This window comes from Athene noctua, chromosome 14, assembly GCF_965140245.1.
Source record: "Athene noctua chromosome 14, bAthNoc1.hap1.1, whole genome shotgun sequence".
NCBI classification, from domain to species: Eukaryota; Metazoa; Chordata; class Aves; order Strigiformes; family Strigidae; genus Athene; species Athene noctua.
The window spans coordinates 11025668-11047764 of NC_134050.1; the positions used below are offsets into that span (position 1 = coordinate 11025668).

General features: G+C 61.7%; 4 protein-coding genes across 7 annotated transcripts; 1 reads left to right on the plus strand and 3 right to left on the minus strand.

The window, feature by feature from the left end:
* Positions 1-1365: 1365 nt before the first annotated feature.
* On the plus strand, positions 1366-5010 carry TBX10 (T-box transcription factor 10). Its single transcript, XM_074918629.1, is given in 9 exon segments — positions 1366-1458; positions 3080-3136; positions 3138-3285; positions 3553-3736; positions 3809-3910; positions 3981-4152; positions 4235-4390; positions 4473-4540; positions 4632-5010. Coding segments are annotated over 9 exon segments (1359 nt in total).
* Positions 5011-5122: 112 nt separating this feature from the next.
* Positions 5123-11657, minus strand: TCIRG1 (T cell immune regulator 1, ATPase H+ transporting V0 subunit a3). Of its 2 annotated transcripts, XM_074918340.1 has the most exons (20): positions 11610-11657; positions 11050-11223; positions 10093-10171; positions 9763-9992; positions 9563-9657; positions 8891-9017; positions 8736-8818; positions 8496-8589; positions 8201-8413; positions 7758-7908; positions 7531-7670; positions 7158-7315; positions 6994-7084; positions 6795-6913; positions 6430-6643; positions 6125-6241; positions 5921-6031; positions 5715-5835; positions 5442-5613; positions 5123-5330 (listed from the first exon to the last, which is right to left on the minus strand). In XM_074918340.1, exons 2-20 carry the CDS (start codon positions 11164-11166, stop codon positions 5249-5251), a joined length of 2514 nt encoding a protein of 837 aa, XP_074774441.1. In that variant the 5' UTR covers positions 11167-11223; positions 11610-11657; the 3' UTR covers positions 5123-5248. The 2 variants fall into 2 exon arrangements, with proteins under 2 accessions (XP_074774441.1, XP_074774440.1); XM_074918339.1 differs by lacking the exons at positions 11050-11223; positions 11610-11657 and having other exon boundaries at positions 5133-5330; positions 10093-10393.
* A 609-nt stretch (positions 11658-12266) lies between these two features.
* Positions 12267-14392, minus strand: NDUFS8 (NADH:ubiquinone oxidoreductase core subunit S8). 2 transcript variants are annotated; one of them, XM_074918397.1, is made up of 7 exons: positions 14330-14392; positions 13456-13503; positions 13311-13373; positions 13118-13207; positions 12837-13009; positions 12604-12732; positions 12267-12504 (listed from the first exon to the last, which is right to left on the minus strand). In XM_074918397.1, exons 2-7 carry the CDS (start codon positions 13493-13495, stop codon positions 12373-12375), a joined length of 627 nt encoding a protein of 208 aa, XP_074774498.1. In that variant the 5' UTR covers positions 13496-13503; positions 14330-14392; the 3' UTR covers positions 12267-12372. The 2 variants fall into 2 exon arrangements, with proteins under 2 accessions (XP_074774498.1, XP_074774499.1); XM_074918398.1 differs by having other exon boundaries at positions 13456-13506; positions 14330-14390.
* Positions 14393-14633: 241 nt separating this feature from the next.
* On the minus strand, positions 14634-21637 carry LOC141966041 (aldehyde dehydrogenase family 3 member B1-like). Of its 2 annotated transcripts, XM_074918353.1 has the most exons (10): positions 21490-21637; positions 21144-21306; positions 18143-18253; positions 17906-18026; positions 17713-17798; positions 17416-17497; positions 16588-16974; positions 16178-16344; positions 15897-15996; positions 14634-14940 (listed from the first exon to the last, which is right to left on the minus strand). In XM_074918353.1, the coding sequence occupies exons 1-10, from the start codon at positions 21573-21575 to the stop codon at positions 14747-14749; spliced, it is 1497 nt and encodes a 498-aa protein (XP_074774454.1). In that variant the 5' UTR covers positions 21576-21637; the 3' UTR covers positions 14634-14746. The 2 variants fall into 2 exon arrangements, with proteins under 2 accessions (XP_074774454.1, XP_074774455.1); XM_074918354.1 differs by lacking the exons at positions 15897-15996; positions 21144-21306; positions 21490-21637 and having other exon boundaries at positions 17906-18764.
* Positions 21638-22097: the final 460 nt, after the last annotated feature.

Genomic DNA, 22097 nt, shown 5'->3' on the forward strand with positions numbered 1-22097 from the left:
GCTGCCTAAATGTTTTTTACAAGAAAGCTTCTGGTCCTCATCCAGGAGCCCTCTGTGGTCAGTGGGGAGAGGAAGCCTCCTAAGCGTGCTCTCCGCAGGGCGATTTCCAGACTGCCCTTCTCAGCAGTTGTGTGATGAGGCTACAGGACATGCAGATTCTTGGTTTTGGTGGAAAGTCCAGAGTATCGTAAAGAACTGAAGCCCAGGACCCTGCAGGTAGGTCATGAAATGAAGGTAGGAGATGTTTCTTTTTTGCAAGAGAAAGCTACAGGGGATGGGTGGCTCAGCACGCACTGTCCTTGCTCGTGGGTCTGGTACGGGGAGCTCCAGCTTGGGCTGAAAGATGATGACCTTCACTTACATCTCAGGACTATCTCTGCTTCCCTCCTGATGCTCTTGGAGATGGATGTGAAGATGCGTCTGGCTGAAGCTCTGTAGGGGAGCTTGAAAATAAACCACTGTCAGCAAACACCCTTACTATTTCACGCAATTTGGGGATTTGGGGACTGTGAATCTCTTTGAGCCCCAGGAGAGTGACAAAGCCCAAAGCAGGTCATTATCTTTTCTCTGTGCTTCTTAGTTTGGAGAAAGTGTACCCGGAGGAGATGACCTCAGCTTGAGTGAGCAACAGGGCTTTGGGCTGTCTTCAGAGCAAACCACAGAACAACACCCCATCTTTCCTGTCCAGTTTTTGAGCATTTCAGAGACAGTTACAGCTCCACAAGTGACATGTTTGACATTATCCTGCGACCTCGTCGATGGGCCACACAGTCCCACAGGAGCTGATCCAGGGCTGGTAACAGGGTCCATCAACAGTCCCAGGCACCATGGATGACGAACGACCTTTCTACCCATCTAAAATTCCTTATACTCAAACCGTAACTCACAAGTTTGGCTGAAAGAAGCCAACAGAAGATGGTGGTAAACTTGCTAAAGTTGAAGTAAACGCTGTCCACTGCTTTTCTTTTTGCCCACACTGCCATCAATCCTCTCATCACCCAAGGCACCCAGGTTGGTCAGGCATGACTTACCCTTGATAAATCCATGCTGGCTACTCATGGTCACCCTCCTGTTCTTCCTCTGCCTGGAGAGGGCTTCCAGGATAGGATTTGCTTCATAATCACGCTGGGGATTGAGGCAGCCCGCAGTCCTTCTGCCCTCCTTCTTGATGATGACCTCTAACTTCTTCCATCCATCATGCTGGAAACTCACCAGCCACAAGGGAAAACTGAGAATGTGAGGGAGAGGTGCCCAAAACTGGCAGGAAGATGATGGGAAGGATCAGATGGGGAGCATGGTAAAGGACTGAAAGGGGCAGCAAGAGGGGGAAAGCCCCTTCTGAAAGGATGAAGGAAAGCTCAAGGGATGGCCCTGTTTCTGGTGGTTCTGATGGAGGCTCCCAAGCCCAATGGGAGATGTGGGGTACCTCTTTCTACAGCCTTTTCACAGCCAGCAAAGGTGAGTGCCAAGGGCAGCAGAAACCACTGTGGGATAAGGTCAGACATATTTTGCAGAATGGGAATTAGCTTAGACACAGAAAGCCCTGACCCACACCTTTTGCTGAGCACCAAGTGGGGCAGCAGGCTGAAACTTCTCAAATACCAAATGAAAGTGAATGTTATGCAGATTCCCATCAGAGTTCAGCCAGATCCTGGCTGTTCCTCTGCTCTCGGCAAGGAAAAACTGTTCAAAGCGGTTAAACATCACCTCAAACACCAACAATTGGTGTTTTAGACATGGAGCTAGAGGCTGCTCTTCCCTGACAGCGCACCGGTGTGAGCAAAACCCCACAATCCAGGCAGCGTTTGGGGTTTAAAACCCTTCCAAGGCTACATTCTCACCTTCTCTTTTCTCTCTAGGAGAAAAATCAGCTACAGGAGCTATGGTGTGAGGTCTGGTCCTGCCTGAGGCGGAGCCCCTTCCATCCTCCTCCCCGCTGTCAGTGCTACCTCTCGCACCTTCTCATCTCCCCGCTCGATACCGGCCCTGCGGCCACGGCCTGGCTGACAGCGGGAGATGGATGAGGCCAAGCCGGCACCGCGGGGCGTGGGACACGTGCAGGGATGTGACGGATGCAGGGGGGCTTGGGGGAAGATGGTCTCTCCCTGCTTTGCAACAGTCTCGGTCCCAAAACCCAGCGCTGCCCACGCAGCCCCCACGGCCACCCTCAGAGTACAGGGGCCAGAGGGTTTCCTCTCCCCTACGATGGCTGCAGGAAGGATTTAAGCACTGACCCCAAAGCAGAAGTGAAGGCTGAGTACAGGTTGGAGAAAAGAGCCTGGTCTGTTCAAAGCAGGGAGGGATTTCAGCCCTTGCCCAGTGCCACCATCAGTGGGGTACCACTGGGGACAGAAAGCCATCAGCATCCCTGTGAGGACGTTCCCTGTTCCTTCTAGATCCATCCCAGAGCCCCAACATCCCTCCTCCCGCCCAAATACACACCCATGACATGCAATATGATGGTGCCCATGGCCTCACTGCCATTTGGAGGGGAGCAGGGGGGCTCTGGAGTAGCCTCTCTTCTTTCTGCCCCCCCCCCCCAGCCCCGTGTCTGTCCCTCCCCACAGGCATCCCTTGCCCCCGCAGCACCGGCTTGTGCCCATCCATCTCTGGCTGTCAGGCCGGTATTGAACATCACGATGGCAGGCGCAGGGTGGAGGGGGCTCAGCCCCGGGGGTCCCGGGACAGAGATGAGACCAGCATTTGGGATGGGGGGAAGCAATTTTCTCCCCTCTCCTCCACGGGGGGGGGCACAGAGGCTTTGCACAAGCAGTCAGCACATAGCGGATGCCTCAACACCTCGGCGTGATTTTTAATACCAGGTGCTGATGGTGGGCTGTCGGCTGAGCCACCAGTGCGCAGGCAGCTGCCCCGTGCCAAGAGGGGTTTTGCCCAGGGAAGAGGGTTGGAGCAGCCCCCGTCTCCCCTCGCTCAGATGAGTGACCTGAAGGGGAAAAGGGGACCCCAAGAGAGCTGTCCCTCCCAGCCCAAGGTACCCCAAGAGCCAGCTGGGGACCAGCGGTGGTCCCAGTAGTCCCAGGGTGACCACTCGCCTCCTGTCCATCATCATTGTGTCAAGGCGTGAAGGCAGGTCGGGGAAGGGGGCCGTGCTCCAGCAGCTGCGTCTCCACCCCCTGAGCTGGGGCATAAAACCCCCGACAAACCGCGGGAAACAGTCTGGAGCTGGCGCTGCACAGGGAAGGGGCTTCGTTGGGGTCCCCGCTGCCACCGTGCTGAGGGACGGAGCCACGGACACCTCCTGCCCACCCACTGCACCCATGGCAGGTAAAACCCACCGGCGGTAACACTCCCCCATACCCAGCAGTGGGGTCCCACAGTGTTTTCAGGGTGTGGTGGGTCATCCAGCCGCACAAGACGGTGGGGTGAGAACAGGGAGGGGGATAAAACCCCATTATAGTGGGGGGCCACGACTCCCCCAGTCCTCCCACCATCTTCACGGAGGGAGGACGCGATGGGGTGGTTGGTAGGGTCTGCTCCCATGTCTGGAGTGCAGGATCAGGCCCTCCCCAACACTCCCTCACCCCTTTACAGCCTTCCTGGGGGGGCCGGGCGAGGGGCCCCCCTGCAGCACTGGCCTGGGGTGGGCAGGCGAGGGGCTGGGGACCAGCGGCAAGAACCGGCGTGTGTGTCACGCTGCGGCACGGCTGGAGATGGGCAGCCTCTGGGAGGAGTTCAACCGCCTGGGCACCGAGATGATTGTCACCAAAGCAGGCAGGTAGGTACCAGAGCAGGGCAGGGGGTTTGTCAGAGTGGGGGACACCCCCTTCCCACCTCCCTTTCCCTGCAGGAGGATGTTCCCCACCTTCCAGGTGAAGCTGTCGGGGCTGGACCCATTGGCCGACTACGTCCTGCTCATGGACTTCATCCCACTGGATGACAAGAGATACAGGTGTGGATGAGGATGATGGGGAGGGGGGGTGGCCTGATCCTGGTGGTGCTGAGCCCCCCTTGCCCCACAGATATGCCTTTCACAGCTCCTCCTGGCTGGCGGCAGGACGGGCCGACCCCGCAGCCCCCGGCCGCGTCCACTTTCACCCTGACTCCCCAGCCAAGGGGGCCCAGTGGATGCGGCAGATCGTCTCCTTTGACAAGCTCAAGTTGACCAACAACCTCCTGGACGACAACGGCCACGTGAGGACCCAGCCCTGGGGTGTGCATGATGACCCCCTGTATGGGGGCGTCCTGCCCACCTCCTCTCTCCCCACCCCCCCAGATCATCCTCAACTCCATGCACCGCTACCAGCCCCGCTTCCACGTGGTCTTCGTGGACCCGCGACGGGACAGTGAGCGCTTTGCCCACCAAAACTTCAAGTCCTTCAGCTTCCCCGAGACCCAGTTCATGGCGGTGACGGCTTACCAGAACCACCGGGTGAGCCCCAGGGTGTGAAGGGGGGCAGATATCGGGGTCCCCCACCCTCCCCAAGACCCCTTGACCCCGCTCCCCTCTGCAGATCACCCAGCTGAAGATCGCCAGCAACCCCTTCGCCAAGGGCTTTCGGGATGGTGACCCCGAGCCATGGTAAGGTCATCCCCCCCTCCTTGACACCGCCCCAATACCACGATCAGGGGCTCCGCACCCTCCACCCTGAGACCCTCCTTTTCTCTTGCAGGTGTGGGGTGCCAGCAGGGTCCCTGCTGGGTGCGATGCCCCGTGCCCGGACCACAGCACTGCCCTCCCACTCCGAGAAGCAGGAGAAAGGTAGGGGGGCTGAGGGGGCGGCTGACCCCCTCTTGCTGCCTCTGCCCCCCCCAGGGGCTCCCCGCAGTCGTGGGGCACTGGCTGCCGCTGTGACCCCCCAAACAGCTCCAGCAGGGGCTCCCCCCGGCTTCCCTGAGCTGCCTGCACCCCCCTTCCAGCCCCTCGCCTGCCCCCCCGGTGTCTATGTGGGGGCCAAGCCCCGCACCCTGCCCTACCCCCTGCCCCCCTTCCCCCCACTCAGCTCTTACAGCACCACCACAGCCCCCACCTTCAGCTACGGGCAGCAGTGATGGGGGGGCACCCCCAACCCCCCCGGGACCCCCTTACCCACAGGAAAGGAGACGGAGACATGGAGCTGGGGCTGAACCACAGCGACGGCTTTATTCACTGCCAAGGAGGGGACCGGGAGGATGCTGCAGCTGGACCTCCACTGCACCCCCCTCAGCCCTGGGTGTTTGGAGGGAAACCCTGCCCCCCCCCAGCACCCCCCGGCTGAGCTCTGAGTCCGCCGGTATCCACAGGACACAGCTACTCCCAGGTGTCAGGCGCAAAGGCGAAGGGGCACAGCTTGTACCCGGCGCCCACATAAAACTTATTCTGAAATTCCACCCTGCCGAGAAGAGAGGCCGGTGAGAAGCGGCGATGGGGTCGGGGGTGGGGGGTCAGTCACTCCCCCACCCCAGCCCCACCCCCCCCCGCCCCCCCCTTCATCTGGGCTCACCAGTGCAAGCGCAGGGCGTGGAGGAAGGCGGAGAGCCCCTCCATCACCAGAAGGATGGCCACGGTCAGCACGGCGAAGGCGGCGAAGACGGGCACCAGCACCACGCCGCCCACATAGCTCAGACGCACGAAGCCCTGGCGCATCACCATGGTCCACAGGACCTCCGACAGCTCTGGGACAAGGAGGGGAGGGACAGAGAGAAGGGGTGAGGCTCTGTGTGGCCCTGGCCAGAGTCGGGGGGGGGGCGCACAGGAGGGGCTGGGGGGGACTCACGAGCATGGGCCAGGCTGAGGGCCCAGAGCCGCAGGTAGGATGCGGTGTTGGAGACGCAGCCCAGGCAGTACTCGATGGTGTGGATCGCCTGGTGCATGAAGATCTCAGAGAAGTCCGCGTGCTGTGGGGACAGAGGGGACACAGGACATCAGCGGAGAGGGGGACCACGGCCACCCCCCACCCCAGCGGGCTGCAGTGTCCCTCACCTTGGCGTCAGGGCCATGCCCTCCGCTCTCCACGTCCTCCTTGGTGGCGTTGACGGAATTGCCGGCCTCCTGCCCCTCCAGCAGTGGTTCCTGCTCCTCCGTGGCCATCGACTATGTCGTGGAGGAGGACAGCACCAGTGGTGAGACTCCTCTGTGCCCCCCCGCCCTGGCTGAGCACCCCCCTCACCATGACCCCAGCCTTACTGCGGGGGGGCCCATCCTCGGCGTGCGTCGCCGGCAACACAGGTAGAGCGGCGTCCCCAGGAGCAGGACGGGCACTGATGCCAGTGCCAGCACCACCAGCACAGTCTGCACCGGCACCTGCGGCACAGGGGAAGCGTTTCAGCGTTCCCTACAGCACCAGCTATGTGAGCTGAGAACAACCCTGCTCGTGACATGGATGAGAACCCATCCACACTACACCAGCACCACCAAGGCTTCCCATTGTTCCCAGTTTGGGCAAGGGGGAGGGTGGATGCAGGTGTCCCCTCATCTCGGCAGGGTGCTACCTGTCCCTGATAGAGTGGGAGGTTCCCAGCGTTGGAGGTGAAAAGGAACATGTCAATGAAGTGGATGAGGATGCTGGGGGCCTCCAGGGAGTTGGCGGCGCTGAACTTGACCCATTTGTAGAAGATGAGGAAGACAAGGTAGCCGAAGAGCGCCAGGAGGAAAACCATCTCAGGCAGGAGCTCTAGCACCAAGCGGTGCCACTGCTGGAAGTGCCTGGGCAGGGGGACATCAGCCGTGCTCAGCCCGGCATGGCACACCCTTGCCTGTCCAGATGAAGGGGTACAGCACCCCACTCACCCACCCTGAGTCCCCTTAGGGTGACCACAGGTGGCCAGAGCCTATGGGCGCAGCCACGGGGACTCACATGTGGTTGAAGACCCCCAGCATGACGCCAAAGCCCATGTGCACGATGCCCAGCACCACCGACATCTTCATCTTGAAGGAGTTGAGGAAGTTGAGGTGGTTGGTGGCCAAGCTCCAGATCTGTCACAGACAAGGTGGGTGAGACTCTATGTCACTCCACCGAGGGTCCCACCTCATCCTCTCCCCCAAAGGACACTCACTGGGTCGATCCCAAAAGGATAGGGCCCTTGGAAGACGCCGGTGACGTTGGGGTCCAGGGTGAGGGACGGGTGGGTGGCGAGGTAGGCAGAGCTGTGGGCAGAGCGAGGGGGTGTCAGTGCAGGCAGGGACCAGGCAGGGTTCACGGGGTGGTTGGGAGTCCCACCTCCAGGATGAGTGGTTGGCCATAGCGGCCACACTCCAGGCAGAGGGGAAGATGACGGTGGCTTTGCTGAAGCACTCGTTGTAGATGAAGCCAGTGTAGATGGAGAAGGCCCCCATGAGCAGGATGAGGTAGCGCCCCTCGAAGAATGTCAGCCAGATCTGGTGGGGGCAAACATGGCTTTCACATCCCACATCACCTCCCTGGCCTCACACCACCTCCCCTGCCCCACATCATCCCCCTCTCACCCCACCAACCCTGCCCCACACCGCCCCTGCCCCACACCACCAGCCCCATCCCACACCTCCAAGCCTATCCCACATCCCCAACCATGTCCCTCACCTCCAAACCTGGCCCCCCGCCATGTCCCACTCACCTCATTGCTGGACTGTCGCAGATTGGGGCTGTTCTCATACAGCACCATCCAGAGAGCGAAGAGGAACATGAGCAGCCCATGCCCCACATCCCCAAACATGATGGCGAAGATGAAGGGGAAGGTGATGATGGCGTAGGGTGCTGTGGGGGCACAGAGACCATGTTACACATGCCCCCCCCATCCCCTCCCCAGTCCTGGGCCACGGCAGGGGGCTGAGGGGGTCTTACCGGGGTTCACCTCCTGGTAGCTGGCCACCCCATAAGCATCCACGATGCTCTGGAAGCCAGCGGTGAACTTGTTGGTGCGGATGAGGGTGGGGGGGCTCTCCGAGGTGGGAATGCGTTGCACGAAGCACTCCACACTCGAGCCGCTCTTGTACTGCGAGGAAAAGCACTCAGCGCCTGACCCAGGGCACCCCCTGCCCAGCACCCACCCCACCACAGCAGGAGGACACAGGGACACCGGGAGACCTCTGGCATGAGGATGGGGGGACACCAAGTCACCCCAGCACAAAGACATGGAGACACCAAGCAACCTCTGGCAAAAGGACATGGGGACACCAAGCAACCCTTGGCATGAGAACATGGGGACACCAAGTGACCTCTGGCATGAGGACACGGGGACATCAACCAACGCTAGCGCAAGGACACAGGGACACCAAGCAACCCACCGATCCCTGGCGCAGGGCATCCTGCACTTGGGTGAGGTCCCGCACGGGGCACCAGACCTCAGCGATGAGGCACTTCTCGGTGACATCGAAGCTGCACTGGTTGAGGACGAGGTAGATGGCCTTCATCTTCTGCACCTGCACCCGCCAGGTGGGCAGCGCCAGCGCCACCTTGTCCAGCACCTGCGCCAGGTACTGCTCCGTCTCCTCCAGCACCTGTGGGCGCCCAGCGTGGGTCAGGGATGGGTGGGGGGGTCCCGGCGTGGCCCCCCAGTCCTCCTGAAGGTGCCCAGCTCACCACGCTAAGGTCCTGGATCTGGCTCTGCAGCCCGTTCATGGTGTCCGCCCGGCTGGCCTCGCTCTCTGGGTAGGGGTACACGTGGCAGTGGAAGCTGGGACAGACAGACGCTGCCGTGTTGGGGGGGTGCTGGGGCTCCCTGGGGTGGTCCAGCCCATCCCCCTGCTAGGGGAGCTGGAGTGGGTCTTGCTAAATAAACCTCTGCGTGGCCAGACGCGTGACACAGGGCCACTGGCTCACCAGTCTGAGATCTTGCGGATCTTCTGCCCGATCTGCTCACCCCAGTAGGAGATGAGGAAGATGACCCAGGTGATGCTCTCGCCCTGGGGACAGCAAAGCCCACGTCAGCTCCGTCCCCCCTTCCCTGCCAGCCCCCACCCCAGTGCCCCTCTCACCGTGGCCGGGTCCTCCATGGGCTCGGGCATCTCCACGAAGCTAGCCACCAGGTAGCCACGGCAGGCGCGCCACAGCAGCCGCTCGAAGGCGCTCACCCGCCACGGGTGAATGACACCGGCCACGAAGCTGCGGGGACATGGCGGGGGCACTGGGATGGGCACAACTCTGCTGCTGCCCCAGCCCCACGGCCAGGCCTCTGCCCCATGGCTCCCCCCACAGCTATGCCACACGGCCACACCACTGCCCCATGGCCCATCTCCAACCCTTATCCCACACCTTCCCCAGTTGCCCCACAGACAAACCACTGCCCCAAGGCCCATCTCCAACCCTTACCCACTACTCCTGCCCCATGGCCATGCCACTGCCCTACAGGTGATCTCCAACCCTTATCCTACAGCCATGTCCACTGGCCCACGGCCATGTCACTGGTCATGGCCCCTCTCCAACCCTTATGCTACAGCTTGCCCAGTTGCCCCATGCCCATGCCACTGCCCCATGGCCCATGTCCAATCATTACCCTATATCCTTACCCACTATCCCTGCCCCATGGCCAAGCCACTGCTCCATGGCCCATCTCCAACCCTTATCCCACACCCTCCCCAGTTGCCCCATGACCACCCCACTGCCCACAGCCCCTCTCCAACCCCCGCCCACGTGCCAGCCCCTCTGACTTGATCTTGCGGTCAAGGTGCTGGTGCAAGGAGGGGTCAAGGAGGGGGTCACGCTCCGAGAACGCCCGGGGCCGCGGTGGAGATCCCAGGGGAGCCTGCGGTGATGGGGAGCAAAGAAATGAGGCTGATGAGGGGTGGGGACGGGGGAAAGCGGGGCACAAGGTGGCACCTCCGGGACGTGTCCCCTTTCCCAGACCCACCGGCCAGCTGGTGAAGCGTTGGCCCTCGCGCAGGACGTGGAGGTACTGGCGCAGCTCCCGCAGGCGCCCGCACAGGGAGGCCCGGTTGCGGCTGACCTCCCGCAGCTCCTGCGCCAGCTGCTCCGACTGCTCCTGCACCCGCAGGGCCTCCCGCGCCAGCGGCGCCCGTGGGCTCTCGGGACACGGCCCCAGCACCCGCCCGGCTCCCCGCAGCTCCTGCTGCAGGAAAGCTGAGAGAGTCACAGTCAGATGTGGGATGGAGGGGTCGAGGGGGGTTGGGGGGCACCCCCCCCTCTCCCCAAGGCAGCCCCGCGTCCCCCCGGCACTCACTGAAGGTCTTCTCCATCTCCTCGCAGCGCCGCACCTCGCCCACAAAGCGCCGCTGGAAGGCACTCACTTTGGGGTTCAGCTGCCGGGGCGGGAGGGCACAGTCATGGCACAGCACCAGCGGGATTGGGGGGGCCAGGCAGCCCCAGCACCCCTGGCCCAGCACCGTGACACAGCCCCCCATACCCCAAGCCACCCACACCCACTCCTTGCACCCAGAGCATCCCAAATCTACAGCACCCCCAGCATCCCAAACCACATCCATGGCACCCCGAACCATCTGTGTGCACCCCCTGCATCCAGGGTACCCCAAACCAGCCACCCCAAACCCACCCAGACCAACCCCCCTGCACTCCAAACCACCCACCCCAAACCCCTTGCACCCACAGCACCCCATCCCACCAAGCCCAACCCCCCTGCACCCAGAGCACCCCAACCACTCCCAACAACCCCCCTGCATCCAGGGCACCCCAAGTCACCTGCAGCCACCCCCTGCACCCAAACCCATCAGACGGACCTCCCTGTACCCAGGGCATCCCAAACCACCCACCCCAAACACCCTGTGCCCAGGGCACCCAAAGCACCCAGACCAACCCCTCTGCACCCAGAGCACCCCAAACTATCTGCACCCACCCCCTGCACCCAAACCCACCCAGACCAATCTCCCTGCATGCAGGGCACCCCAAGCCACCTGCACCCGCCCCCTGCACCGAAACCCACCAAGACCAACGCCTCTGCACACAGAGCACCCCAAACTACCTGCACCAACTCCCTGCACCCAAACCCACCCAGGCAGATGCCCCTGCGCCCAGGGCACCCAAACCACCCAGACTAATCCCTCTGCACCCAGAGCACCCCAAACTGCCTGCAACCACCCTCTGCACCCAAACCCACCCAGACCAACCCCCCTGCACCCAGGGCACCCCAAACCACCCCCGGAGCCCCCCAGCCCCTACGTACGTCCCTGAACTCGAGCAGCCCCCGCTCCCCCAGCTCGCTGACGCAGCTGTAGGCCGAGGCGGACTGGAGGAAGAGCTGGGCCAGGCAAACCTCCTCGCTGCGGAACAGGGACCCCATGGTGCCCCCTGGGGACCCCGCTCCCTCCCTGGGGTGCAGAGGTGCGAGGGCACCCGCCTGGAAAAAGGCGAGGGGGGGACACAAAGGGTGAGGGCTAGAGGGGGCTGGCAGAGGCGCTGAGGGTCACAGGGGGGGTCCTGGAGGGGCTGCGGAGCTGGGGTGTCCCTGGAGCCGTGGCCAGGGGGAAGTGACCCGCCCCAGTCACACGCGGCTTTTCCCAGCACTGGGCTTGCAAAATACTTTCCAGTCCCGTGTGTCCGCCCCCCCCCCAAACACCCCGCACCCCGTCCCGCTCAGCTGCATCTGAGTCAGGGGCCACCGCATCCCCCGGCACCGTACGGGCACCGGCCGCCCCCTCGATGCGTGGCGGGGGGGGGGGTGTAGGGGGGCTGTCCGGGACCCACCCCCCCACCAGCCCTCCCCGTGGGTACCGCCCCCCCTACCCGGGAGCCGCGGGGTCGGCCGGGCTCGGCACTTCCTCTTCCCCAGGAAGGGCCCGGCCGCGGGGAGGGACCGACCCGCCCGGCCCCGCTGCTCCCCGGGAACCCCCTTTCCCGGGAGCGCATCCCCCGCCCCGAGCTGGGCCACAAACTCCCCGCCTCCGTGGGAAACAGGAGACCGGGAATCCTCTGAGCCAGGACACCCTCCGCCCCCAAATCCCCCGAGGAGCCGGGAAACCCCCAGTCGGTACCACCGGGACCGCCCTCCGCGGCTATCCCGGGAAGCTGGGGGTTGGGAATGAGTCCCCCGCGGTCCCAGAGCTGGCTGCAGGCAGGGACAGCCCCTCCCTGGGAAAGACGGGCTCTCCCGACCCCCCTCGAACCCTCCTTGGTCCCTGTGTGCCCCCCACAAACCAGCCTTACCCCACAGCCTCCATATCCCCTCCCTGTCCCCCACCTTTCCCTGCGACGGATGCTCCCCCTGTTCCTGCACCCCCACCCTGACATGGGCAACGGCATCTCCAGGACCCCCAGCCCCCTCCCCAAGATGCAACCACACACCCCTGGGGCTCCCCCAACCCCAGGCTGTACCTGCCCAGGGGGTTCAATCCCTCCCCTGCCCCAGCACTGGGAAGGAACAGACACAGAGAAAGCGGGAGCTCCGGGTTAGGAAGGGGCCGGTGCCCCCAGTCCAGACAGGGGTGGCAGAAACCCCCCGAGACCCTTTATTAGGGGAGCAGGGAGGAGATGTGGGGGTGCCCGGCTGTCACCGGTACAGGTAATCGGCCTGGATGTTGGCCGCAATCTCGGCCTCCCACTTGTCGCCGTTGTTGAGCAGCTTCTCCTTGTTGTAGAGCAGCTCCTCGTGCGTCTCCGTCGAGAATTCAAAGTTGGGGCCCTGCCAGGATGGGAGACATTCACCCTCAAGACTTGCCAGACCACCGCAGCACCCCAAAACACCCCACCCCACAGGTCGCTTCCCCCCCTCCCAGCTCACCTCCACGATGGCATCCACGGGACAGGCCTCCTGGCAGAACCCGCAGTAGATGCACTTGGTCATGTCGATGTCGTAGCGGGTGGTGCGGCGGCTGCCATCAGCGCGGGGCTCAGCCTCGATGGTGATCGCCTGCCACCAGGTTTAGGGGGTAGAAGGACCCCCCCATCCTCAGCTCCCGCTCTGGGGACACCCAGGAGGCAGCAGGAGGAGGATGAGGGTGGAGAAAGGCTCACCTGTGCCGGGCAAACAGCCTCACAGAGCTTGCAGGCAATGCACCTCTCCTCTCCCGAGGGGTAGCGGCGCAGGGCGTGCTCCCCGCGGAAGCGTGGGCTCAGCGGGCCCTTCTCAAAGGGGTAGTTGATGGTGGCTGGTTCCCGAAAAAGGTAACTCATGGTCATGGCCAGGCCTGGAAGACAGAGAAAGAAAGGGGGATGGGGGTAAGGCACGCTCAGTGGGGGAGCTGAGAGGGGTTTAATTCCACACATGGAGGCACCCAGGCAGCTCCAGGACTCACCTCGGAAAAGTTCCGTCCACAGCAGGGTCTGGGCAGCCCGGTCAGTGACAGCACGCATGTCTGTGGCCGGCTCCTGGATGTTGACATACTCTGTGGGGAAAGGGAAGCTGTGCCCATCCGCGGAGACGGGGTGCACAGACGCCCCCCAGAGCCAAGGGGGAAGGGCCAGGGGGGGCAGCGAGCCCCTACTCACTGTAGGAGCCCCTGGCGGGGGTGGTGCTGAGCAGGCGCAGGTAGCCCAGGGGGGCCGGTGGGCCTGGGGGAAGGGGGGAAAGAGGAGTCAGGAGGGATTGTGGGTTGGGGAAAGGTAGTTAGGGGGTGCCCGGTGCGGCTCTCACCTGCGTGGGCAGCCCGGTACAGCAGACGCAGTGCTGCCATGTCTGGTCCTGCTGCGGGCAGAGGGGCCCAGTCTGATGCTCACTGCCAGCCCCCCAGCAAGCAGCTTGGGGGGGGAGGGGGGGGGGGGAAGGTCCCCCCACTTCCCCCAGGGGACCCAGGCATCCTGACCCTCAACCCTCCACCAGAAGAGACACAGACCCCCCTAGCACCCCTCCTCCCACAAGGCACCCAGGTGTCCTTCCCCCCCAAAGAGATTGAAGCATCCTACCCCCCCACGAGGTATCCAGATGTCCTGTTACCCCTCCTCCCCAAGCCCCCCAGGGATCCAGGAGTTCTGACACCCCCCCCAGGGGACAGAGGCATCCTGATCGTGTCCCCCCACCAATAGAAACAGATGTCCTGGGTGACCCCCCCACCTAAGGGACCCAGACGTCTTGTTATCCCCCCACCTCCCCCAAGAGACACAGGTGCCCTCCCCTCACCCCTCCAAAGAACCCAGACACCTCCTGTGTGTGTCCCGCTCCCCCCTCCAAATGGACACAAGTGTCCTGTTGCCCCCTCCACCTCCCCCAAGGCCCCCAGGCGTCCCGCCCCCTCCACAAAAAACACCCCACGAGAGATCCAGGCAGCCTCTCCCACCCCAAAGGACCCAAAAGCGCTGCCCCAAGGCCGCCCCAAGGCCTCAAGCACCCCGTGTGTGTGTGTGTTTGTGTGTCTGGGGGGGCCCAGGCGTCCGGGCCACCCTCTTTCCCCCACAAGCAGGATCTGGGGGCTACAACAAGCCACAACAGCCCGCCCCGACCAGCCGCCTCCCGAGGGCTCCCCCCGCGCTGCCCCGGGGCCACCGGCCGCCCCCCTCCCCCTCCCGCTCACCTCCCCCAAGGACCCGGGTGTCCTGACCCCTGGCCCGCCCCCGGAGCGCAGCGCGCAGGCGCGAAGGGGGGTGCGCAGGCGCAGCGTAGCACCGGGGTCACGGGGCGGGGGCTGGAGGGGAGGGCGGGGCAGGCAACGCCAGACTCGCTTCCCATTGGTCAAACGTAGTAGAGTGCGTGGGAATATGGGTGGGAGCTCCGCGGATTGGGCGGGGCGGCGGCCGAGCGGGGCGGCGATTGGTCGGTCCTGAGGCGGCGGGGCGGGTCCGAAATTTTGCGGAAGCGGTTGCTTAGCGCAGCGGCGCGGCGTTCGGTGGCGAGCAGCGGGAGGTCAGCGGTTGCAAGGAAACACCTTTTATTGCCCCTGGCCCCCAGGGCCGCCGCTCCTGGCAGCAGGAGGCAGCATGGCAGCGGCCCCTCAGAGCAGGATGCAGCTGCCCTTGCGCTTCACCTCGGAGGCGGCGCGGACGAGCCCCAGCTTCTGCTGGCTGTAGGGCGGGTAGCGCAGGGCGTTGAGGGCCTCCCGGCCCATGCCGCGGTGCAGGCAGCCGCGGTGGTGGGTGAAGGTGTCGAAGGTGAATTTGCCGTGCTGCATCCCCAAACCGCTGTTTCCTGCAATGCACAGCACAGGGCCCCGATTGGACACCAGGAAGCGAAGCAACAGCCTCCTTGGCTGCCTCTTTCCAGCGGGAAACTTCAGCAAAAAGGTTCAGAATGAAATTTAGACCTTTTCAAGGCCCGCAGGTTTACAAAAGCTTCGCGTGAAGCAAGAGGGAGGGCTGCCAGAAATTGCACATCTAAGTAAGTTTGCCTTAAAACTATCACCCTTGGGTGATTTGTTAGATCTGAGGTGGGATGATGGCAAATGCTTCTAAAGTTTTTCACCCTCATAGTATCTCTGCTGTGCTGTGAGCTGGAGCCCCTGCTGTTTACTCCTCAATAAACTCCTCAAGACCTGCATTGCATAAAGGAACGTGTACATTTGGGATTTCATAGGAAATTGGGCTCAGACCCATAGTCCAAAATGGAGATCCATGAAAAACTGAAGTTCTGAATTCCTGAAAACAGTGTTAAAGTGACAATTTCCAAGTTCCCTCCTGCAGAGACAAGGGGTAGCACAGCAGTGGGATGAGTGTGACAGACTGGCTGCCGGCGCCCTGCAGAGGCACTGCGTGTGGAAAGAAAGGTCTAGAGATGTTTCTGTGGTGACCACATTCAGAATTCCCTGTCTTTTAAACAAGAAATTTCCACATACGCAAGGAATAATGTGCTTGGGATGACAAACATGGGGAGAAGGAACCTCAGAGTGCTGAACACAGGTGGAGCAGAAAAAAGCCCCAGAGCTCAGCCCTGGTGCAGCAAAGCAGAGGGCTTCTGGTGGGGCCCTACCTGGTTCAGAAGGATTTTCCAACAGAGCATTAAGCTCCCTGAACCCAGGGCTCAGGCCTGCTTGCCCCATCTCCCCCGAGACCCTTCCTCACCATGGCCCACACAGCTCAGCACCAGGGGTAGGATCATGGCCGGCTCTCATTGGCCAGGGGCCAGCAGGTTGGGGGATTTGGACCTACCGATCCCACCAAAGGGCAGCGAGGTCAAGGTCACGTGCATCAGGGTGTCATTACCACAGAAGCCACCGCTGCTTGTGCGCTCCAGCACCTGTTTCACCACCTGGGAGGGAGACAGAGAAGGTGGATGTGGGTCTTGCGCCCTGTTCCCACCCCTCCAGCTGCAGTCCGTCCCCCACAACCAGGGCTCTCTGCCTCTAAAAAAAATTCCTGGAGCCTGAACAAGGCTGAATACACTTGCCAAGGGGCATGGGGCAAGCATAGCCCTGGCATATACACTCTACCTTGTCACTGGAGGAGAAGACGTACACAACCAGCGGCCGCTCATGGCTATTGATGAAGTCAATGGCTTTGTCCATGTTGGCTACAGTGACAATGGGCAGGATGGGGCCGAAGATCTCTTCCTGCATGATCGGATCAGAGGGCTGCACATCCACCAGCACCGTGGGAGCTGCAGAGAAGGAAACCCGAAGGCATCAGCCATGCCCGGAGGTTGGAGATGACACCTCAGTCCTCTCACCAAGTCCCATACCTCCTCTAAGATAGGACACCTTGCCAAGCTGCCCCATTCCCCTGCAAACCTCCCCTAAATGTCACTTCCATCTAGAACGTCCCCTTCAGCTGCAAGACCCTCTCCACGATCCAAGTCCACCCCACTGAAAGATAAAGACTTGGGTGAAGTCCAAGCTCTCACCGATGTAACGCTCCTTCTCATCCGTCTGTCCTCCGATGACCGCACGCCCGCTGCGCAGCAGCGTCTGCACCCGCTGGAAGTGCTTGTCCCCGACGATGCGGCCAAAATCAGGGGATTCCTGAGGCTTGGGGCCATAAAAATCAGTGATGGCCTTATCCAGAGCGGGCAGCAGCTTCTTCTGCATCTCCACACTGCACAGCACGTAGTCGGGTGCAATGCAGGTCTGTCCCGCATTGTAGAAGCGACCCCAGGCCACCCGCTGGGCCACGTTCTGCACGTCACAGGTGTCAGACACATAACAGGGGTTCTTGCCCCCCAGCTCCAGTGTCACCGGTGTCAGGTGCTTGGCAGCAGCTGCCATCACAATCCTCCCCACAGAGGAGCTGCCTGCGGGCCAGGAAAAGATGCATCACAGGGAGGATACAACCATGCTACAGCCCGACCCATGGGCTTCGCCTGATGAGGAGCCAGAGGAGATACGTCAAGTCCCACTCCTGTCCTGCACCCACCTTGGTGTGCAGCTCGGGGCTGAGCCTGTGCCCCCAGCACCCTCTCCAGCTCTACTGCATCCCCCAGTTCAGCCATTACAAAACCCAGATATGGTTGTTAGATTCAGACAGGTCTGTGGCAAATCCTGCGCTGGATCTGGCCACCAGGTCCTCGACACAATGAGCTGTGCCGTCTTCATGGTTAGGCAAAGGGGCCTGTCTGCAGGCAGGCTTCCTGCTGTCTCACATCAAGGAGCAGGGTAAGCCACAGCAGGGTGTCAGAGGGAACCCCTTTTTCTCACTGCACAAAAAATGCTCTGCTCTGGCCGGGGGGACATACCGGTGAAGAAGATGTAGTCAAACTTGTTCTCCAGCAGCATGGTGGTCTCCTGCACGCCGGCCGTCACCACAGCAAAGCAGTCCTGAAAAAGGAGAGGGAGGGTCCCCCACTGTCAGCATCTTCCCAGGGCCATGCTGTCCATGTCCCCCCCACCAGCAGCCCAGGCTGGTGGGCACCAGCTGAGCATGGGGGAAGGAGGTACAGCAGCACCTGAAACCTCCAGGCATGGTGCTGGTGTGTGCACAGGAGGGTTGGGGACAGCACAGCCCTGGGACAGGGCCAGGGAGAGCTGCTTACATTGTCCAGGTAGCTGGGCAGCGCTTCAGCCACAAGTCTCTCTGAGTTCTTGGTCATCTCCGAGGGTTTGACAATGACACAGTTACCTGGGGAGGAGAGACAGGCCACCATGCAGTGACGTGGTGACCACCAGCCCTTCTGGCCCCCCCAGCCTGGGGACCAGCATGGCCTGGATTCTCCAGGTTCAGCTTACCAGCAGCGATGGCCCCGATGAGGGGCACCAGGAGAAGGTAGATGGGGTAGTTCCAGGGCGCGATGATGAGCACCACCCCGTACGGGTCCTTGCGGATGAAGGCCGAGTCCAGCTGCGTCACCTGCAGGACACCCCAGAGTCTCCTTTCCCCCACTGCCACCATGCCTACACCCTACCCATCTCTGCCTGGCCAAGGGGGTCCTGACCTGCATCTTCTCCCTCGTTTTCCCCCCTTACCAGATTCTTGTCCACGTGCTTGTCCTTCATCCAGTGGGACAAGTTGTTCAGCGTCTCATGGAGCTCGTTCTTGCAGAGGAGGATCTCAGTGAATTCAGCTTCAAAGGGCGGCTGGGGACAGACCACCCTATGCGTCAGCTCTGCACATGCTGCAGCACCTGTTAGCCCCGCTCTGCATATTTACTTATTTATTTTTATTCAGGATTTAGGCCCCCAAGCCCTTCCTGTCCCATGGTGGATGCACAGTTCGCTCTCATCCCCGAGCTGCACAGCACAGCATGCCGCGGGGAAGGGGTATCCTGTTGCGGTATCACCAGGCCTGTCCTGTGGGCAGTAACCTGTCTGCAGCCAGGCTTTCCCTGCTGGGAGCTCAGCTGAGGTTCAGGAAAAGTAAGAATTTGGGGAGGGGAGGGGTCTGTGAAGGCAGTGGTGGTGTTTGGGGGAAGAAAGGGCTGGTCTGGCTACTGAATCTTGTTTGATCTGGAGGCAAGAGCATCCCAAGTCACAACCCCTTTTTCTAGCATGTGTGTTTTCACACGCAGACAAAAGAAGTTGATGGACGCCAGCAGGACAGACTGGTTTTTACAACCTGCCAGAGAGCAGCTGAGCTAAGTCTTCAAAGATTTAGCCCAATCAATAAAAGCTTGGAAGATATCCGGGTGCAAATCCTGCCACCACCACCCTTCACCTGGCTTTGACTTTTGCTCTGTGGAGGTGTCATCAGTGTGGGAATAGCACCGGTGCTGAGTCGGGCTCTGCTAGCAGCTCCTCACCTCCAATCAAGAGGGGACCCCTCAGTGTTTGTCCCACAGTTGGGTTTCTTCTCACCCAGGGGTACGGTGGCAGGCAAAGGTGGGCAGGGACTGGTGGGGAAGTGGCAGGTTTAAAGGATAAAACCAGCCGGTCCTGGGGGATATCCACCACCCAGGTGTCAAAATTTAGGAGGAAATACAGGAGAAAAGGGAATATCCAGATTTTGGAACCTGTTTGTGGAGGGCTTTTTGTTAGTGAGCTGAGAAAGTGGGGAGGAGATCCACAACAGAGTCTCGGAAGGAGGGAGCGGAGGAAGCAAAGGTTGTTCTCAGCAGGGCGGGAGGAGCGACAGTCATGCAGAGAGGGAGCCCAAAGGGCGAAGAGTTGGGGAGCAGCGCAGGCACTTGGCTTGGCATGACAACGGGACGAGAAGCAGGACCAAGGGAGAAGCTGGGCTGCCCCTCCAGGGAGAGAGTAAGGGGATAACATGAGCAGACCAACACACTGGATGGCTCTTCCAAGGAAAAGGGAACCTCAGGCAAATGAGGAAGCATAACCAACTCTAATGATGGGTCTCAGCCCACTGTGGTGGGCATTGGGGTGAGCGGGGTGTCTCAGGTGGGCTGGAGCAGCTGGGTTTGTGCTGGGGCTTTCCAAGTTGAGGCTGGAAAACACCGAGCCTGGTACCTCACTGTAGAGTAGAAGAAAGAAGAAGCAGAGGCACAGCGACCAAGAAGGGTCCAATGAGTCTTCAAGAATCCCAGAATCATCTGGGTTGGAAAAGCCCTTGAAGATCCTCCAGTCCAACCATGACCCTCACACTGACCGTTCCCAACCCCACCAGATCCCTCAGCGCTGGGTCAACCCGACTCTTCAACCCCTCCAGGGATGGGGACTCCCCCCCTGCCCTGGGCAGCCCATTCCAACGCCCAACAGCCCCTTCTGCACAGAAATCCTTCCTCAGAGCCAGCCTGACCCTGCCCTGGGCAGCTTGAGGCCATTCCCTCTTGTCCTGGCGCTTGTTCCTTGGTTCAAGAGACTCATCCCCCCTCTCTGCACCCTCCTGTCAGGGAGCTGTAGAGGGCCATGAGGTCTCCCCTCAGCCTCCTCTTCTCCAGACTAAACCCCCCCAGTTCCCCCAGCCGCTCCCCAGCAGACCTGTGCTCCAGACCCTGCACCAGCTCCGTTGCCCTTCTCTGGACACGCTCGGGTCATTCAATGGCCTTTTTGGGGTGAGGGGCCCAAAACTGAACCCACTCATCGAGGGGCGGCCTCACCAGTGCCGAGCCCACGGATAAGATCCCTTCCCTGTCCCTGCCGGCCACACTATTGACGATACAAGCCAGGATACCACTGGCCACCTTGGCCACCTGGGCACACTGCTGGCCCCTGTTCAGCCGGCTGGCAAAGAGCCCCCACAGGTCCCTCTCTGACTGGCAGCTTCCAGCCACTCCTCCCCAGGCCTGTACGAAGAGGCTGGATGAACTGCAGGCAGAAGGATGCAGACAGGAGGCAGCAATGCCGCCTTCCAAAAATATTTGGAAGTATTGTCTGGGTTCACTCTGTTTCTGAGCATCCTTTTGCAAGCCTGGACAGACCTTTTGATCTTGCTCCTTGCGTGAGCTGGGGATGAGCAGGGGATTACTAAGCCAGGTCTGCTCTCAGCAGAAGAGCTGGCTGCTTAAAAATAGAACAAATGATGCGGATCCCCCCGATCCAGAGCGCGGTGAGGGTGGGGAGGGTATGCGGAGGGAAGTTGAGGGTGGAGAAAAACAAATGAGCCCTGAGTGGGGTGTGAGGCTCTGGATGTGGGTGGATGAGCTGGACCAAAGGGGGAACGATCGAGCTGGGGGGTGGGAAGGGGGGGGGGTGGAGCTCTCGGGACTTTTGGAGATGCAGGGGATGGGTCTGCTCTGCTTTCTACCCCGACATGGGAGAGGGGGAGCAAAGAGGCAGGGGATGATGCAAAGCTGGGGGTCAGGGCTCTGAGAGCTGCAACTGAGCACTGGGAGAGGGGAATTCGGACAACGTTGGGTGGAAAATCCAAGGCAGGGAGGACGCAGAGGGGGTGACAGGAGTTGGGGATGAACCTGCCCAGAAAAGAGGTAAACTAAGGCTAGGAATGCTAAATTACAGATGGACAGTCCCCACGGCCCCGCTCTGCCCACACTGCAGGCAGGGCTGTGGGCAGGGCAGCCCCTCAGCTCCTCCAGCCATGGGGTCCCCCAGTTCCTGGCCCCCCTCTCACCTTGCCCATGTCGGAGGCGGTGGCCTCCAGGATGTCCTGCTTCTTCTCATCCAAGAAGCGGCCCAGGGCCTCCAGCTGTGCCACACGATATTCCATGGGCCGCGTCTTCCCCGAGAGCCAGGTTGCTCGCAGGCGCCTCACCAGCTCGGCGTAGGGGTTCCCACTGCAAGGATGGGGGTATCAGGGGTCAGGGGGACCCCCCAGCCCCATTCCAGCCCCTCATGCTCCCAGTGATGAGAGGGGAGCTCCACATCGCTCCAGCCTCACACCAAACTGAAGCCCTGGGGTGAGGGCAGAGTATCTGCACCCCTCCTGCCTCCCCTCTGTCCTGGCCACACGCTCTCACCTCACAGCATCGCCGTCTGTGCTCCCCGTCCTGCCGCCACCATCATCCTCCAGGACTTTCCTGGCCCCGCTGCTGCTGGTGTCCATGGTCCCACGGGAGCAGCACAGGGCGAGTTATGCCGGGGTTGCCCAGGGGTCAGACAGGCAGCCGGCGGTCTCCTGCCGTTTGGGATGCGAACTGCAGGTTCCCCACCCCAGCTAACGGGCTGTTTTAACCCCCCCCCAGGAGGTGGCCTCGGGGACCCCAGCACCGCAACTGGGATCCTGCCGAGTCGTGGGGCAGGCAGGGTGCAGGCAGGGTGCAGGCAGCCACCCCAGTCCCCGCTACAACCCGCTCTCCCTCGGAGGAGGGAGGCTGCTGGTTTCCTGCTCTGCCCCTTGGCTGCCCGCCCCACTATGCGTCACCACTGGCTCCACTCCAAACCACTTGGGATGCAAAACGCACCCCAAACCCAACCTCGGGGCACCCCACTGCCACACAGCCCTGCACACAACCCCAGCGGGGTGTGATGGTGGGGCTGAGGGTGGCAGGGGGATGGATGGGGAGGGTCTGGGTGTCCGGCCAGCTGCCAGATTCTTGCCTGGTTCCCCCCCAAAAGCTGGGTGAAG